We start from the raw sequence: 19,861 nt of genomic DNA on the forward strand, positions 1-19,861 counted from the left end.
TTGTTGTTTCATCCAATATTTTAAAATCTGACTGCATTGATGAGGCCAACCTGCCTAATCCATTATTCATAAAATCTAAGGGTGAAAATGAAATGAATGATGTTTATTCAGATCTATTTTTGTATCTAAATTTATCTAAAAATAAATAAAAATTTGAGCATCCGACTAATATCCACATCTGTATTCATATCGGTTAAAGAAAAATGGGTATGGATACGGATAAATAACTATCCAATCTATATCCAAAAAAATATCTGATTTTATTTATAAAATCCTACTTAGTTTTATATAGCACTCATATTTTTTTTTAAAAATAACCATATTCATATGTTATTAACTTGATTTATTATGCACTTAGTAATATATTTGATTCTATAGTCATAAAGTTTTATTATTTGATTTAGATCTATATTTATATATACTTTTAATTTCTATTTATATTCGTATCTATTTAAAATAAATATGGATATATTTTTTTATAACCGACTAATATCTATATTCGTATTCACTAAATAAAATAAATATTGTTGCGACCAATCCCCTGGAGTGCCTGACATCGGTGAAAGCACCTACAAAAGAAGTCCATATTAATTGGAGTTGTGTCCGACGAGGATCCTTCAATGCTTAAGTCAGTGGAGAGTGATCGAATAGGAAGTAAAATATCAAAATTGATAGAGTATCAGCTCAGAAGTGTCTTACCCCTTACCTGTTCCCTTACCTCTTCTTTATAGGTGATTCAGATGTAACCGTCGAGCACGTGATCCAATTTTTCATGGCACTAAGGGGTAGTTATCTTGATTATCGGGCTGTAATCATAGAATTAGTGAGCAGTTTATGTCCACTAACGATCATAGTATGTAGTTATTATCCATGATTGTAGTATCGTGATTATATATTTGGCAGTCAGCTGTTTGATAGTCGACAGTCGGTTGTTTGACAGTCGACGGTTATGATGCTGGTTTGGTCATGAAGATGGTCAGTCGGTCATGAAGATCGCTAGTCGACCATGATATGAAGATGGTCAGTCAGCTATGACATGAAGATGGTTAGTCGATTATGAAGATATTGCTTCAGCCATGATGACTCAAGTTCAGCTGTAATGACTTTGCTTTGACCAGATGACTTTGGTTTGGCCATAATGACTGTGCTTCGGCTAGATGACTTTCATGAGAGTTGAATTCTGAAAGTTGTTTCCTTCCAAAGCCTCCTCTCTTAGATTTCTTAGCTCTTCTTATATAGGTATGGAACAAAGAACCAATCTCGAATATGGGAGCCGATGTAGAATTGAAGGGAGCAAATCGGATTGTCCCAACAGTTGCCTCCCACTCTCAAGTTCAAAATGGCTTAATACATTGGACGATGGGAGTCAGCATATCTTCTGTCATGACTTCGAGTCCCGATTCTATGATCATTTTAGTTAATAATGAAAGAATTTTTTTATTATCAGATCTTAGTTCAATTTTATAGCTTTCAATTCGTAGTAAATTTTTTTTTTATGTTGTCTCTTTGAATGTGATCATCATTCATCATAGATAATTGTTGAATATTTTTTGCCTGATTGGAGTTGAGTTGGCATATTTTTTTGATCGATCGTAGATGAATCGACATATTATTCTATCCCACCGCAGTCGAGTCGGCATATTATCCCGTCTGACCTCAGTCGATTCAGCATATTATTCCATCAGACTGCAGCTGAGTCGGCATATTGTTCCGTCCAACTGCAGTCAAGTCGGCATGTTGCTTTGTCCAATCGAAGTCAAGTTGGCATGTTGTTCCATTCGATTGGAGTCGAGTCGGCATGTTGTTCCGTTCGATTGGAGTCGAGTCGGTATGTTGTTTCGTTCGATCGAAGTCGAGTCGGTATGTTGTTCCATCCGACTATAGTCAAATTACCATGTTGTTCGATCCGACCGTAGTCGAGTTGGCATGTTATTTTATCTGTCCGAAATTGAGTCAGCATGTTGTTCCATTCGATCGAAGTCGAGTTGGTATGTTATTCTATCCGACCGCAATTGAGACAGTATGTTGTTTCATTCAACCGCAGTCGAGTCGGCATATTGTTTCATCTGATCGCAGTCAAGTCAGCATATTATTTTATCCGACTGCAGTCGAGTCGGTATATTATTCTGTCTGACCGTAGCTGAGTCGGCATATTGTTCCATCTGACTGTAGTCGAGTTGGTATCTTATTTCATCCAACTACAGTCGAGTCAGCATCTTATTCCATCCGATCATAGTCGAGTTGGCATCTTGTTCTGTCTGACCGTAGTCGAGTCAGCATGTTATTCCACCTGATTAATATCGAGTCGGCAAGTTATTCCATCCGACCATAGTCGAGTTGGCATGTTGTTCCATTCGATCAGAGTTAAGTCGACATATTGTTCTATTCGATTAGAGTCGAGTCAGCATATTATTCCATCCGACCATAGTCGAGTCGACATGTTGTTCTGATCGATCAAAATCGAGTCGACATATTATTCCATCTAATCATAGCCAACTCAGTATGTTATTCTGTCCGATCAGAGTCGAGTCAGCATATTGTTCTTCCGATCGTAATTGAGTCGGCATATAGAGTCGTCTGATCAGAGTCAACATATAGAGCCGTCAGATCAAAGTCAGCATTTTGATCATCTTGGGACTCATCTCAATCCGAAAACTGATATTTTTTGCTTTGGCCCTTCGAGGCTTGAGCCGGAGTTTATATTTGTTGTCGACTCGTATAATCGTTGGATGAGCTATTGACTCATCATTTTTCTTTCTTTACTTTAGTCATTCAGATAAAAGTTGATTAACTAATCTGTAGATAGTCGAATATTCAGTTGAATGTCTATTGAAAATCGAATATGTCATTTGGAATATATTATATCATAAAGACAACTTTATTGAAGGTATTCATAGATTGTCCATGTTCGAGAGATAGTCATTTCGTTGTAGAGGAACATTGTTGTACATTGCTCCATTGGATCGGAACATTGTCATAAATCATTCCGTTATAGAGGAACATTGTCATACATTACTCCATTGAGTCGGAACATTGTCATAAGTCATTCCATTATACAGGAACATAGTCGTCATTTGGAAAAAATTTTTGAATCATAAATCACAATCGATTTGTCATTTGAAACTTTTCGAATCAATCCATCGTTTGAAGCTTTTCGAATCATCGATCACAATCGATTGGTCATTTGGAGGGGCTTTTCGAATCATTTGCCCCCGTCGTCTCATTGTTTAGTTTTTTATAGCTTTTCAATTTGGTGATCTAGCTCTTAGAGCTTCTGCTCGTAGTTGTCTATACACTGGGAATCCTTTCAGAGAGAGCACCCAGGAGTAGTACCTTCACTGGATGAGGGGGAAAGAGAAAGCATCGTTTCCCTTTATTAGCTTTGTGGGGGGAAGTAGGTGGCGATCGATGCGTTGAGAGTGATGGGCTAGTGGTGTGGCCAATCCCGTCGATGAGACTGTCTTTGAGATTACGCCACCATCAATTGTTGGCTGTGTCGAAATGAGGCAGCCAATGATTGACGACATCGATTTGAAGGAGCGATTGAGGATGGTTGGACTCCCTTGATTGTTGCTGCGGAGCATAAGTCTCTACGTTTTGGCTCAGACAGTCTCTTCCCATGAGAAGATCGCCAACCATTATTGATGGATGTCTTCTGGACTTTTTCTCTTGCCATTACTCTTTCAGAGTTTGTTTGCCTCCTACTTGGTGCGCCAATCTGTTGCGGCCAATCTCTTGGAGTACCTGACGCCAGTGAAGAACATCTGTAAAAGAAGTTCACACTGATCGGAGTTATGTCCAATAGAGATCCTCCGATGTTTAAGTCAGTGAAAAGTGATCGAACAGGAAGTAGAATATCAAAATTGACAGAGTATCAGTCCAAAAAGTATCTTATCCATTTTCTATTTCCTTATCTCCCTTTTATAGGTGACTCAGGTGTAACCGTCGAGCACGTAATCCCATTTTTTATGGCAATAAGAGATAGTTATCCTGATTATCGGGCCATAATCATGGAGTTGGTGGGCAATTTATACCCACTAACGATCATGGCATGTAGTTATTATCCATGATTGTAGTATCATGATTATATATTTAGCAGTCGATCGTTTGATAGTCGGCAATCGATTGTTTGACAGTCGGCCTTTATGATGATGGTTTGGTCATGAAGATGGTCAATCGGCCATGAAGGTGGTCAATCGGCCATGACATTAAGATGGTCAAGCGGTCATGACATGAAGATGGTCAAGCGGTCATGAAGATGGTCAGTCGGTCATGCCATGAAGATGGTCAGTCGGTCATGAAGATGTTGCTTCAGCCATGATGACTCAAGTTCCGCTATAATGACTCTGCTTTGTTCAGATAACTCTGGTTCGGCTATAATGATTTTGCTTTGGCCAGATGACTCCCATGAGAGTTGAATTATGAAAGTTTCTTCCTTTTTAGAACCTCTTCTTTTGAGATCTCTTGACTTTTCTTATATAAATATGGAATAAAGGACTGATCTCGAATACGAGAGCCGACGTAGAATTGGAGAAAGCAAATCCAATTATCCCAACAAATATAAATATAGATATACTAAAATTTGATACGTATCTAATTTATTTTCAACCCTAATAGAATCCATAAAAGTGGAGTCAACTTCAAAGCTGACTTTCCTGAAGCTTAGACAACCTACCCTTGAAGCAATAACATATTATAAACCTATCGGTTCGATTCGATCGCATATGATCCATGGATTCAACTTACTATTAGCAGATTTTTGTTAAATTTTTGTTTGATTGATACCGTTGATTCTATTCAAGATTCTAGCTGTTAATTTGTAGCCTATCTTCTTTCTCAAAAATATGAGAAACTCACTTAATGTGCTTAGTAGATGCTCGGACATGTATAATATTCACAAGTTTCCTGTAGGATTTGCCTTAGTTTTGGGTTTTTTATTTTTTTCCCTTGCTTCATTCAGAAAGAAAAAGAACGTTTTTATGGTATAAATATTACATATTACTTGGAAAGATTATTTGTGGAAACGCACGCTGCGCAGCCTTCAACCAAAGATCCCTCCGATGGAACTGGAGCAATCTTCCAACTCCGACGAAGACCCGGCCCCCTTCTTCCCGTGGGACCTCCTCCCGTTCGACCTCCAAGGTTCCATCCTCTCCCTGCTCCCCGTCTCCACCCTCGCCCGCTGCCAGTCCGTCTCCCGCTCCTGGCGCTCCACCATCCGCTCACCCGCCTTCCTCTCCTCCTTCCGCCGCAACCCCGACGACCTCTACCTCATCCCATTCACCGACAACGTCTCCCCCGCCGCCTACCACCCCTCCCGCGACCGCTGGCTCACCCTCGGCCTCCCCCCCTCCTTTGTCTTCGCGATCGCGTCCGACGGCGGCCTCCTCCTTGCCTTGGACGACCACAGCCGCCTCGCCGTCTTCGACCTCTTTTCCGGCGCCACCCTCGCCCGCCTTCCTGACATGGCGAGCGTCCTCCAACCCTACGTTGTCGCTCTCATCGATGAATTTCCCTCGGCCCATTACAAGATCGTCGCCGTCAGCACCGGTGATCGCGTCTACTCCCAGGTCTTCGACTCCCGCTCCGGCCGGTGGGAGATCAAGGGCCAGTTTCCCGGCCAATTTGCCGTTCTCGGCAACGCCGTGTTCTTGGACGGCTTACTGTTCGTCCTCAGCGAAGGGCCCGATCATCTATTGACCTTTGATCCGGTCGGCGGCGATTGGAACCTCGTAGACATGGCGATGCCGCCGGTTGTTTGTTCCCATATCTTGGATTCTGAAGATAGATTGTTCTTGGTTGGGGGCGTGGAGGACGTGGGATGCATCGCTAGGGTTGGGATTTGGGAGCTCGATTTGCCAAAGAAAGAATGGAGGTTGATCTGCTTCATGCCTGATGGATTTTTCAGAATATTTGGAGGTCGTAGGCTCGAGCATTTCTGGACGGTAGCTCGGATGGGGATTGTTTGTTTCTACAACACTCGGGATACTACCGTGTTGATGTTTGATTTGCCTGCGAGGAGGTGGTGGTGGCCACTGCCGTGTCCAGCAATCCCTAGGCGGAGAAGGTTTTGGTTTGGGCATGCGATAGAGCCTCGTATGGATCTGTTGAAAGGATCCAATGGAAGGTATGCAGAAGATAAGGGTTATATGTATTTTGAATTAATTCCTTTGTTCTTCAGGAGGTTGTAATTATTTAAGTTCATACAAAAATAGAAGGATTATTCTATGTTTTATCATTTTCTTAGTTCTTGTTTTATCTTTTATATTTTTAACATTTTATATTCTTTTAAACTTTGGTTGGCCAAGAAAAAACTTGATTTTTTTTTTCCTGTTTGGTTTGAGGCATCCAAAAAATATATTATGAGGTTGTGGATGGTGATGGACTAGGTGAAAATTATTCAGATGTCCTTGCCATTTTACTAGAGCAAAAGGAAATTTCGTGGTACCATATTTCACATGATCGTATTTTCAATTGTTTGGTCTGCTTGCTCTGTTAACCAGCATCAATTATGGGTGAGGTTACTTGAAAGATTTTAAATATCATAGAATTTGTTGCAGTTGGAATCCGTCCTTAACTGGAGTGCTGGAGCGAGGCAATGTCCGGTGGATCGATGACGACTGGACCTGCAAAAAAGCTTCCGTTGGAGTTAGCTTCGGTCCAACTTCGACGGAGATCCTCCGACGTTCAAGTTAGATTTTCTACAACAGAAGGAAAAGAACGAGCATTTTATGAGAGAGAGAAGGCGTACCTGAAGGGCCTTTGTTTACCTCTTTTTATAAATGAGATTAGAGAGTTAGGAAGAGGGAAGGCCATAAAAGACTTTTTTAGCATGCCTGGTCCTTTGATTTTCTGGATTGGTGAGTGTTGTCACCCTACAGCACATGGAGGCCACCTCTATTAATGTCATGAGTTGACAATTAGAGGCTTTGAGGATGGCATGATCTTATCCTGTCCAGGTGAATCTACATTCTCTAATGAGATGATGTGATCGGACCATAGAGAGGCCTCTCAGATCATCACAAGAAATTGCTATTTTTAATGGCATAGTCGCACGGAGACATCGGTTGGATGTTACTGGATGCATCGACCGAACCCAGAATCAAAAGGAAAGGACCTTTGAGGTGGTTATAAGCCATCACATGGTGCGGTTCGTCGTGGTCATGCTGGAGTCAACCCTCCCAAAATAGTAGTTTGAGATAGTCACTGGTGCGACACATGGTTAGAAGTAAAGATCGGCCAAAGATCCTTGAAGAAGAAGCTTGAGTTATGGTATTCAATATATGAAGTTTAACAATCATCTCTGGGCTAGAGGCTAAGGACTCGACTGAGGCAAAGATCTATTGTCCAAACTCAGATGGGTGGTCGAAATCAAGGTCTTTGACTTCGGCGTCGCCCTTGATTTTAACCTCGGCCTTGACCTTGACTTCTGCCTCGGCCTTGCTTTCAACTTCGGCCTCGGCTTGACATGTCTGTCACTAAGATTGTGCTCATCTATTTCTGATCGGTATTATAGTAACATTTCTGCATACTATTTGTAACGAGCCCTTCTCTAGTCTGTCTTCGATGTAGCTGGGGTATTATCTTCTAACAGAATTATTTAAACTTGGTAGATTATCAAGATATGTGGCAGCATTTTCAGAAATGCGGAATTGAAGGGAGCAAAGGAGGTCGGTTCATTTGACTTACTAGGGAACCCTCACTGAAAGATTTTTTCTAAGCAGATTCTTATGACTAATGAGTTATCTGCTGTCTATCCTTGGAATTTTTATGATTTAGTCTGCAATTTTAATTTTATTAGAATTTTGGGAAAGCTGATGTCTCCACCACAGAAGAAAGTTAGAGGTATTGTAGATAGAATGTGGGTGAGATGAATTTAACAGCACAAACATAAGGATATATCATGAGCTTCCTTAAACAATAAGTGTAAGAAAATCAAGTTCTTGACATAGATAGGGAACTAACTATGTCCCCCAATAAACCTTTTGGGACTCATTTGGCTTGCAGCCGGAAAGAACTTTTTTTTTCCCTAGGAAGTCACTTCTTAGCAATATGATGCCTAGGAATATAGTTTTGGTATGTTTGATTGATCATAGAAAAATGATTTATTTTATAGTGGTTTATGTTTGTTCGAGCATCTACTTTTCTGATAAAACTGTGGAAGATATCTATTATACCCTTAATAGATATAAGACTTCTCCTTTTTACTCCCAAACTCTATATAAATACTAATATAATATTTATATTAATATGAATATAATATAATATAACGTTTTATCATTATAATTTATTATGTTAATACAACATTAATATATATGTACTGATATAATGTTAATATTTTTAAGATGACAAATTTATTAATATATTGATATAAATATTATGTTAATATTAATAAAAATGTTATAATATTAAAATGATATTAACATATTACAAATATTATGATATTTATGTTAGTATAAATATTATATTATATGAATATAATATTTATAATGATAATATTTCAAGGATATTTTCGGAAAGAAAGAAGGGTCACCAATTTCTATCCATGGGAAGTCCTAAAATCTATCTTCCCTATGGGTTTCACTTTTTGTCTTCCCATGAGAAGAGCTTTTTCTATTATCTCTCCTCTTAAAACTCCAACTAAACAAGGAGACTCCCCTCCACTTCTCAAGAATTGCTTTCCCCCTCCACTTCCCGCGAACCAAATGAGTCCTTGATGTATATTATTTTCAAATGCTCTGCACTCTAGCTCTGCAATTGGGACCAGCTCATGATAGTCCTCTTTATACTTTGCTTGTTGATACTTTTATGGCTTCATCAGCAACATTCACAATCAGAAAGAAAAACTCTTATCCATGTGGATATTCTGCACCTTCTTAAAGTTTCTTGCAAGATGAGCGCCACTTCTGTCAAGCCTCTTTTTACAAAATATGCAATTGTGTTATTGTTTTGGCATAGTTATTTCTTCTTATTTGGTATTATTTTTAAGTATTAATCAGGGTGCATGTATGTTCCTAGTCTGATCATAGGCTTGTAGATTGCACTTATTTAAAAGTACTAAGTATTATTTCGATGTCACTTTGTCATGTTACTAATGTTTATCCATGAGCATATGAAATAAAAAATCTATCGTCTATTAGCTATGCTTCTACTATTGATATGATAATGTTCAGCTGTTTAACTAGGAATGGTATGTTTTCCTTGAAGATTGATAGTTTCAACCCAAAGATCTGGTTATCTGCTGGATTGTAGGCAGTCTGGTGAGTTTGGATGATTCTCTTTACTCTCTTTCTAGGCTTTGTTGAATTAAATGTAGTGCTTTCTTTTGGTTGAGAGAAGTGGCACTCATCTTGCAAGAATTTTTAGGAAGGTGCAGAATAATTCACATGGACAAGACAGTTTTTCTTTCTGATTGTGAAATGTTGCTGACGGTGCCATAAAGTTATCAGCAAATGAAGTATAAAAAGAACCATCACAAGTCTGTCCAAATTGCAGAGCTAGAGTGCGAACCATTTGAAAGCAATAAACATTATTCGGTAAAGCCATTGACTTCTAAACTAGAACTGGAAGGCAGTGGGAAACTAATATATTTTCTATTGTTATATACCTTTATTTTTCATCTTTTGGTAGGCTAGGAACCTGCCATTGGTACTTGTCCATAAAACCATTGGCTGCTAAACTAAAACTAGAATATGTTTAGTTGATGCTATCTGTTCGCATTGGTAGTCAACTTGCATTTTTGCCAACCAACTGGAACCAATATGCCATTCAAATTTTAGTAAATCTAGTAGGAAATTATTGTATATTTTGTTGAATGTAATGGACTCTGAATCTCCGATCATACTTTCCTCCAGTAGAGATTCCTTGATTAATTCCAGTCCCATGTTGTTAAGAGGCATAATAATATGTGATACTGGTTGATACTGAGCTACCCAGTTTATCTGAAAGATCTCTCTATCATTTTTTTTTTGCCCTCTGTCAGTTTTATACATTTTTAAGAGAGTTTCTGTCAGGATAAGTGATCTGTGTGCTAGCAACAATCAACAACTGCACTACCTCTGTGTCATAAACCGAGGCATTCTTCTTATCAAAGCTTGTCAAAACTCACCTCTGTTTTATTGCTTAGTTTAAGCATCGTGAACTATATGCAAGGTTGAGCTGAAGTTCTGTGCATATCAGGTTTCATTCTGGAACATGTGTTACAATACTTATTATTGACATCAGAATGGGAAAAAAGACTTTGTTCTTTAGACACGTTATGAATCTTGTTATTGAGTGTCACTTGGTTTCTCTTGGTTCTGTACAAAATGTTTTAATGAAATTGTTGGTTTATTGTTTAGTTTAAGCATTGAAACCTATATGAAGGGTTGAGCTGAAGTTCTTGTAGAAAAGGTTCATGCTGGAATATGCATCACAATTGACATCAGATTGTAAAAATAGACTTTGTTGTTTAGACATTATATGGATCATTTCATTAAGCCTCACTTGGTTTATCTTGGTTCTGTACAATAAGTTTCAACTGTGTTGTTAGTTTATTCACTGTCATATGTCTTCAATAAACATGCCATGCATTTTTTTTTTTTTTTTTTATGGAGTTCTGTTTTGAGGATTGGATCTGATCCGCTAAAGCTACAATTTTTCGGGTTCTTAGAGTCTTTATCTTGATGTTTGAATGGATGAGATCTGGGCATGGAATAGATTTAGACTTGGTTGTTGCAAAGGGAAGAGGGAAAGGAAGAATTTGAGTTTTTTTGTGGTTAAATATAGATAGGGAAGTCAAATTGATTGGAAAAGTAAATTCAGAATGAAGAATTATGGAGGAAAACATTTTGTAGGACCTGTTACTTGGATCCTCAACAGATTTTGGATGTTAACTTCTGTGGAGAGGGTCATGAACTTTATTATTTGTCAAGTCAAATTACATCTATTGGGGTAATCTGGGCTCTGATTTCCTTTTATGTTAACATGAAATGAAGAAAATGGAAAAAATAAAAATAGAAAAACTTTCTTTAATAATTTCACTCTAGAAAAATGCCATCCCATTTACTTTTATTGGGAGTCTTTTAAGGTATGTGTTAAAGCAAATCACTAGAATTTTCTGACCGAAAATTGTTTCGAAATGGAATTTATAAAGAACATTTCTACTCAAAACCCCCTATATCATTTATTGCTATTGACTGAAATTCAAAAATAACTGGCCCTGGCTGTAGGCAACATAGTTAAGAAGTGTGAGGTTACTCATAATAATGCAGTAAGCAACCATGAATTGCTTATATAGAAGATATTAGACTACTCTTCCATGACTTGAAATATGATGATAATTGAATGTAAATTACATTACAATTGACTGGGACAAGTAATAAAATTGAATATTTATGAGCCACCGATGTTTCTTTCTTCCTCGAACCTTGGTCAATGACATCTTAAGTTCCCTGTCAGCTACCAATTTGCTTTGGAAATGTTTATGCATGTAATGTAATGTTTGTCTGAAGGCATGATTATCTTATTAAGGTTTTCAACTAACAAAAAGGAAGAGCTTCAAGAAGGCCATGAAACAAATATTTTTAAGCACTGTAAAATCAATGGTTGTTCTTATTTCGAGCAAAACATAGCTACAAACTGCAACCAGATATGGAACTGGCTGCCTTAAGGCTATCTTTACCTCTTGTTATTTATATTTATTGCTCAACTCCAACTCTTAAACAATATTGATAACTTCCCTGAGATAGTTGTATTCTTCATGGCGGTCTATTGTTCTATCACATTAATAAGGTCTTCAATGCACTTGGGCTTGTCTCAGAAGAACTGAATTAACTCCATATTCCCCTGCTAAGACTTTCCCGACCATATTTTGCCTTTCCTGGGTTGCGCTCCAATCTTCTAAAATGTCACCTTAGGGATTAACGGTGAACATGGTTTTCAGAAAATTTTTGATACATCTCTCTTAGTTCTATGTTAGAGACCACATATATTAATTCTACCTTAGACCTTTGTTCTTCCCTTCCAAACATCAGACACACTGTAAGGCTAAGGTCCTGATGAGCATTGGAACGCATGTATAATTGTTTCTATGCCATCACACACAAAAATGAAGAAGAATAAAAAGAAGAAAGAAAGAAAACAACAGAAACAACTTCATTTTAATTGTCTCATAGCCCCTCAGTGCACAACTATGCTTGTGTCAGAAATGGTCATCTTGTTTTTAGAGGTGGCAATTTTAGTTGACCCGTTGAGTATCCGACCTGACCCAACCTAATCAGAACCTGGGGCCAATATGGGTTCTAGAAAAAAGACCTGAAGCGAGTTCAGGTCGGCTATGGATAATGGTACATCCCGATCCGAATCCGATCTGATATAATGTTAATATATATCTTCTATTCAAAATTATAATAATTTTATATTGTTTACATGTAGCCTATCTGATCTGACCTGACCAACCCTTCTTATATACCCAAACCGCATCTCTACTGGACCCAACCCGATCCGACTCGAGGCGGGTATGGTATGGGTCTTTTACTTGTGGGGTGGGTATGGATATGGGCTGACTCGACCCATACCTGACCCATTGCCATCCCTACTTGTTTTATCATTTTCTAGTCATATTTCTTCATCATAACTGATTGCTTATTGTCAAGACTTTGGATTACTTTTATTGTTCAAGGCCATAGGCATCATTAAACATGACCTTGGTCTCTATAATGCATAACCTGCCTTGATCACTCTTCTTGTCCATTTTCATATACGTATTTTTCAATTGTACAACATCAGTTATCCTGAGGAATTATTCTGTTATCTTGGTCTTTCTGCAATGCTTCCATATAGTATCTGATTTTCTTGTTTAGAAAAAGGCAAAGTTCATTGTATATAAAGGGACTTTCTCCATTCCTCTAGTAATTGTTTGCCAAAAAAAAGTAGGAAAAGAGGCACCTACATTTCTATGCAATCAACATGCTATAACATTGCCAACTTTCAGTTGTTTTGCCTGAACCAGGCATGAAAAGGCAATAGCAAATGACAACTCTATCCAGAGTGCTATTCTACATGCATGCTTGCTTATTTCACCTGAAAAAAGTGATGAATCATGATGCTTTTGTACCTTACAATTTGGCAATGAGTTCAATTAATAATTTTTGAATTTGTTCTTGTTTTTGTTCATAAATATTAGCTGTCTCTGATACTGATTCATTCTTCTACATGATTATTGTCACAGATGATGGAGGATCCAAGCGGCATCATATATCTTTAGTCGATCATACAGTCACCTGAACCACTCTTTCGGATGGCCCACTGCCTATACTCAACACCTCTGTTGGAAAAAGGGTTGGCATTGGCCAACATCATATATCTTTGGTAGATCATCCTGAGAAGGGGGCTCTAGATGTGACTAAAGTGGTAAATGAACAGCAAGTTTTCTCATCATTACTGCTTTTGCTAAGTGCTGGGGTTGTCCATGTTTGACTTGAAGGAGTTCATATTTAGAATATGGACTCAACCTTCCTGCCATCAGAAAGGAGCAAAGAAGAGGCCTAGTATAGCTGGACACAGTTATTGAAATAATGACATGATTTAGTTAAAAACCCAACTTATAAAAATTCATTCATTCACCAGTGGATATATGCTGTGAATGTTTATATCAATATTAATGCACATATATTTGCATCCGTAATCCTGCATTTGTCAAAACTTGCATTCCTATTTAGATTAGCAGGGTATGTCGCATGTGATGCTAAGTAGAAGCTTTTTTTGAATTTGCTTCGGTATATGATATTTTAAGACATACTTAACTTCAAAATGGTATCAACTTTTGAAACTTGGGGCAAGATTAGGTTTCGCAGTTCGAACAGGTCTGGTGCTGGACAATGACATTGAGAATGCCTGTTATGAGCTGGAGTCAAAAGGTAGATGATTATCATCAGAAGGGTAGCTGGTGCTGTAGATGGCAACTAAGGACACGATTCTTTTGATGCCATGCCATTTTATTTAGACCATGTCTTGCATCAATTCAGGAATCCCTTTGAGAATCTGGAAGATGTAGTAGTTCAATCTCATCATGCATGCAAACCATACTTCAGATCCTAAGGACATCCTACGGCTCCAAGGATCCTAAATTTGTTCAAAAGGTGTTCAAAGTGCAAGCATTCTGAACTGGCTGCACCAGCTGGCTCCAAGGCTTGCATGCCTACAACACTGGTGACCCTTTGCTTTTAGACTTGTGTTTCCTCAAAACCTGGCTCTCTCTCTCTCTCTCTCTCTCTATCTGACACGCACATATATACACATACACAGAATACGCTAAATTAGTTAGAACCTTCTTTTGCTGACAACTTGAGAATATACTTTTATTGGGGGTGCTCTTTTGACACCTCCATTGGAAGCATCTAAACCGGGCACCCTCTGCTTTTAAGAAATGAAAGCCATCACAATTTCCTCCAGAACACTACCATAAAATAAAGTAAAAAAAACAACCACTCTCATTTTTGGTCGTTTGAAGTAGGATTGTAGAATAACTAATTCTGTAATATCATTCGAATAGGTTACAGTGTGACACTCAACATTACAAAACAGGTTATCCAACCCTGAACCGAATACAGGGCATTCAAAGTAGATTAACAAACACTAATTTTGAGAATTATCAGGTGAGGTGAAAATAGAGGCAGCCAAGAAAAAAGAGTAAAAGCATGCTGATCAGAAAACATTCAGCAAGTTTACTCCACCCAGTTGATGTCCAAATCCTTCAGCTTCATGAGCCATTTCTCTGTCTTGAGGAATATAGGTCTTGGTATCTTTTCTTCACCAACCGGTTCAGTCGGTGCCTTGAGATCATGTTGCGCTTCACCGTCCGAGTCCAAATGTCTTCTGGGATGTCTCAGCTTAAGAGATAAAAGGCAAGAAACCTCTTGCAGGCCACCCCATTTTTCCAGTGCCCGAGCAATATCATATCGTCCTAATAATAAGCATAGACCAAAGGTGACACAGATAAAGAGGGGAGAAATGAGGAAGATTTGTGATAGAGAAGCTTAAGCTGTCACATTAGTTGCAAGCCATCAGCCTGTCCGCAAACATCTCAGTAAATTACATTTACAACTTAGAAAGCTACAACTGTCATCTACTACTAGGAATAACTTGGACCCAGCCAGATTATGAAAATGCATCATGGGGGTGTTTGGTTGGAATGGGAATGAGAATGAGACTCCATCCAACCAAAAGGCTGGAATGAAAATCACCTATTCCGATTTCGATTTCAGATCCCCACTCCTCCCAACCAAACATCTTCTTAGAGAAGATGAGTTTAGATTTTACTTATTACAATTATTATGCATGGTGTCACTGGTCCTACTGTAATCATCTGGAGCCTGAAACATATCGGGCAAAGCAAAGGTATAATATAAATTGATAGATCAGCACCCATTGATCCACCAAAGGTCAGCCATAATTAACTAATTATACAGGCAACGAGGTTGGGCAAGAACTGAAGTAAATTTACTGCCAGAACATTGACAAAGTCAGCCATAATTAACTAATTATACAGACAACGAGGTTGGGCAAGAACTGAAGTAAATTTACTGCCAGAACATGGCTTCTGTCCGGCCTTTAGCATCACAGCCATCTAGCATCCGTTAGACAGCTAGCATAGCTCCATCTAAGCAAGATAAGTAGTATTTTAAAGAATATAGCAGTTGTCCCTCACCTGCACGCTCAAAAGATTTCCTACTGGGCATGGAAGCAGGATTCATTCCCCAGTTCTTCTGGAATCGTCTTATCTGCATGTAAAACAGGTCATTTACAAAGTCCAGCATTAATAGTTTAATCGACAAGAACCGAACAGATATATGGGAATGAATTTCGGGCATTGGGCAACCATCAGTCTGCAGTGTCATTTTGTTTTCTAGATGCCAAAGATTCAAAGAGACGAGAACTTTGCAGAAAAGGCCCACTTTATTTATTTCGATGAAGGCCCACGGTATCTTTGAATTTGCAAATTTGGACTTCTTCTATTCTTCGTTTTTTACACAGAAATGACCAAGTTTCAAATTTTTAGACAATTTTGTCTTGGATTTAAGTATGCAATCGAACCCATGAATGGGCACTGCAAGCTCAACAAATATGTGCATTTGCATAAAAAAATACAAGCATTTGAATAAAAATAATGTACTTATGTGCCTTCAACTCTATTTTAAGCAGACGATAGTATATGTTCAGATTGGTGCCAAAGGAAAAATAAAAGTTGTTACACGTCTGATCCGAGATTGTGAGCCGAAGATTATGGCGATGACGACATACTCATAGAAAACTCTCCTTACAAGTATGCAAGGCATCTTCATCATACTACCACAAAGCAACAGAATAATTATCAATAATTTAAAATAAAAATATAACAATCTAAATTTCAAAATTTAATATTCAATAAATTCAACAATGTTCAATACACTTTACATCAAATTCAATAAGATTTCAATCTAAAATAAGAATTGGAGGTTCTCTTCTAATAACTCTTCCATTCATATCTTCATCATCTTAATTTTTCAATATATGTAAAAACAGTAAAATAGGAAGTAATGAGATAGACAGCCCAGTATGCGATGATCACTTTCAATAGATTTTATCAGACATTAAAGTAAATAATTATTTATAAAAAATAAGTATATAGAGTTCACCAATTCGAAATCAATTCCAATTATGTAATATAATTCATGCTAAATTCATTCTTTTTTCAAAAATTCAAGTTTCTTTAAGATTTTAAATTCTTTTATTCTTAATTTTTTCATCAATCATAAACTATGATCATATTTTTCTGTAGTAGGGTCATAATACTGTTTATCTTCTTGCGGTGAGCAGCGAATCATCTGGTAGCAAAATCTTTCGGAACCCGCTAGTCTCATGTTTGTCGCTGATCTCACTGGCGACATAAACTCTCAAGACAAATCAATTGCCAACGTATATGCCCCCATTGGTGGGGTCTTTTACATAGTCAGGTTGTTAATTCATATTATTCTTATATCAAAATTCTTCATAAATCATATTTTTTATTCTAATTCAATAAGAAAACATATAATCATACGGTATCGAATCAATCAATATAATGCATAACGAAAATAATATGTTCAATCATGCTTCATCATAACATATCAAAATAAGGTATTTTTGTAACAAAATATCATTCATCCATTCATGCATCATTTCACAAATCATGTCAAAAAAATATATTATAATTTATTGATAAATCTAGAAAAAAGTGAAGCATTATTTACTCGAATGCATTCTAATAATTCATATAATTCTATAAATTTTCTTTCAAAAATTATGTTCGTAGATCATATCGCGATATCCATGATCAAATATCCACAATCCTATATAGGATCAATTTCAATAATTAGAAAGGATATGAATAATTAGAAAAATAAAATTAATGAAGATCCGTTTCTATATCCAAATTGGTCCGATCATCTAATTTTATCTGATCAAAATTAATTAGGACATAAATGATCCAAAATTTGACTATCAGATCAATCGAATTTTCAAAGTGATAGGATTGAGATTTTTTTATTGGATTCATCAATCAAAGGAGAGAAAATCAAAGGAGAGAGAATTCATGACGTACCATCCAAATTGATCAGGTGCCACAGTCTAATATCTCGATTGGTGAAATCAAAATGATCTAATCAAGTCATGTTAAATTGAGATCATGGATGATTAAATTGAGAAATATCTAGTCTGATCAAGATGAGTGCCAGCATGCTGCCCGACAATTATGGATCAAGATTCTTCGTCAGATCAGAAATATTAAAAAAAATTTCTTCATTGACTAATCTTTTTAGAGAGAGAAATCAATCAAGAGAGAAACAGTTTTGAGAGAGAAAATTTTAGAGAGAGAAATTTATCTTGGACTCCTCAGATGATATGATTCAACAAATTCGATCGATCAGATCAAATCATGCTAAAATTATCATATGGATAATTCAATAAAATCATGAGAAATAAAATCTAAAAGTACCTGATCTGATCAAAATAGATGTCGGTATACTGTCCGACGATCACAGATCAAAATCCATCACTAAGATCAATTTCAGTTCAACATCATTCTTCTCAAAATTCTAAAAAATCTTAAGAGAGAGATAACCAAGAGATAAAATTAGAGAGAGAAAGTGAAGAGAGAGAGACTAAAGAGAGAAAGAAAAATTTAGAGAGAGGAGAAGAGAGAGAAAAAAAGGAGAGAGAGAGTCTATATTTTTTTTTTTTTTTTCTTCTTCTTTTTTTTTTTTTCTTTTTTTTTTTTTCTTTCTTCCTTCTTCTTCCCGTGGCTTCTTTTGGGCAAAACAGGGGACCGTGTGGTCCCATCCTTGTTCGACCAGTCCGAGGTTGCAGCCGGTGCGGTGGTGGCCGATGGTAGGAGGGCTACGTCACCGCAGTCCGGAGAAACCAAACCGCGGCAGTGATCACCAGTGCCGGAAAATCAAGAAAAAGAGGGGTTAAAACAGGGGATAATTTATCCAACAAAATCCGGCAAACTCGATCACCGACGATCGTGCACATAAGCAAAGGAAGGAAGGGGGAGAAGGGAAGAAAAATCGAGACTTACCTTGAGCTCCGATGATGTCTCCGATGAGAAATCGAGGCGAGCATGGTGACGGCTTCCGCGAGTAATTTTTGGCGATCCTCGCCGTTTGGCTCCCAATTTCTTAGTGGGAGGAAGAAAGAAGAGGTCTCCCTTTACATAGAAGCAGGAGAAGGAGTTTGACTCCTCCTGACGACATTTTCGACTCCGATTAAGAGCCAATCGGGAGGATTACGGGAGTCTTCTTCATTTTTCTTTCCTTTTTTTTTTGTTGTGGGCTTTTGGGCTCGTTTAAGGCCCGAATGGGTCAGGTCATAACATTGTTCCTCTCTAAAAAAATTTCGTCCTCGAAATTTTTTTGCTTAAGTCTTCATAATTTCTTACTTGAGATTTATAGTAAAAATCTCACCCATAAATATTTAATATTCTAATTCTTGATACAAATTCATTCTTAAATCATTTCATAAGAAAAATATCAATACATCAAATATTGATCTGAAACAGAACCATTCATTTTTATTATCAAAATCAATATCTAAATTTTTTTTAATATTTTAAGATTTCAAAATCATGATCTCATTTTTTATAAAAATAATGTTCAATATCTTATGACTCGAATTAAAATCAAACCTTCTTGTAAATAGAAGAAAATCAATATCTTAATTCCTGCATAAGAATTTTATTCATCATTATTTTTTTTCAAAATACTAACCACTCTTAATTAATCAACCCGTCATAAGATAGAAAAACATACTTATATGAATCATATGAATCCCAATCAATCAAAATTTAAAAATATTTTTTCTTATTTGTGCTTTCAAAGGTTAAAGATTTACCATTTCAATCTCAACTCAAACTTTTAATGCTTTAATTTTTGATGCAACTTCATCATTAAATTATTTCATAAAGAAAAGATCAATATCACCAATGTTGATTAGAATCAATACTATTTCTGATTATCAAAATTAATCTCTCAATTCTAGATAAAGATATTAAATTTTTTAATAAAAATTTTTAACTGCTCGTGATTTAATCAATTTATCACAAGATCATAAAAAATTTTACCACATTCTCCATAGATAAATTTTTGAGTATAAAAATCTAAGATCAAAATCAATGTTCGATAAACAATCTCAAATTTTTTCTAATAAATAGAGAATTATTCAATTCTAAGATAAAAAAATTTATCTCTAAATATTTTAAATCTAAAATAAAAAATCAAAGATCCACTTATCTTAGAATTAGGATGCTAAATATTTTTTTTCTGTATCACAATAGATGGAAGCATTATATTTTGAAAATCACATT

General features: G+C 36.9%; 1 protein-coding gene across 15 annotated transcripts; it reads left to right on the forward strand.

The window, feature by feature from the left end:
* Nucleotides 1–4,987: 4,987 nt before the first annotated feature.
* Nucleotides 4,988–13,666, forward strand: LOC140854702 (F-box/kelch-repeat protein At5g43190-like). Of its 15 annotated transcripts, none has more exons than XR_012137882.1 (5): nucleotides 4,988–6,127; nucleotides 6,561–7,507; nucleotides 7,614–7,670; nucleotides 9,208–9,260; nucleotides 9,367–9,429. XR_012137882.1 is itself a non-coding variant. In XM_073250765.1 (3 exons), the coding sequence occupies exons 1-2, from the start codon at nucleotides 5,061–5,063 to the stop codon at nucleotides 9,250–9,252; spliced, it is 1,146 nt and encodes a 381-aa protein (XP_073106866.1). In that variant the 5' UTR covers nucleotides 4,988–5,060; the 3' UTR covers nucleotides 9,253–9,260; nucleotides 13,211–13,666. The 15 variants fall into 15 exon arrangements, 6 of the variants coding, with proteins under 6 accessions (XP_073106866.1, XP_073106871.1, XP_073106861.1 ...); XR_012137883.1 differs by having other exon boundaries at nucleotides 6,561–7,470; nucleotides 9,367–9,428; XR_012137880.1 differs by lacking the exons at nucleotides 9,208–9,260; nucleotides 9,367–9,429 and adding an exon at nucleotides 13,211–13,666.
* The last annotated feature ends 6,195 nt before the right edge of the window (nucleotides 13,667–19,861 follow it).

Source organism: Elaeis guineensis, chromosome 1 (genome assembly GCF_000442705.2).
Source record: "Elaeis guineensis isolate ETL-2024a chromosome 1, EG11, whole genome shotgun sequence".
Classification (NCBI taxonomy): domain Eukaryota; kingdom Viridiplantae; phylum Streptophyta; class Magnoliopsida; order Arecales; family Arecaceae; genus Elaeis; species Elaeis guineensis.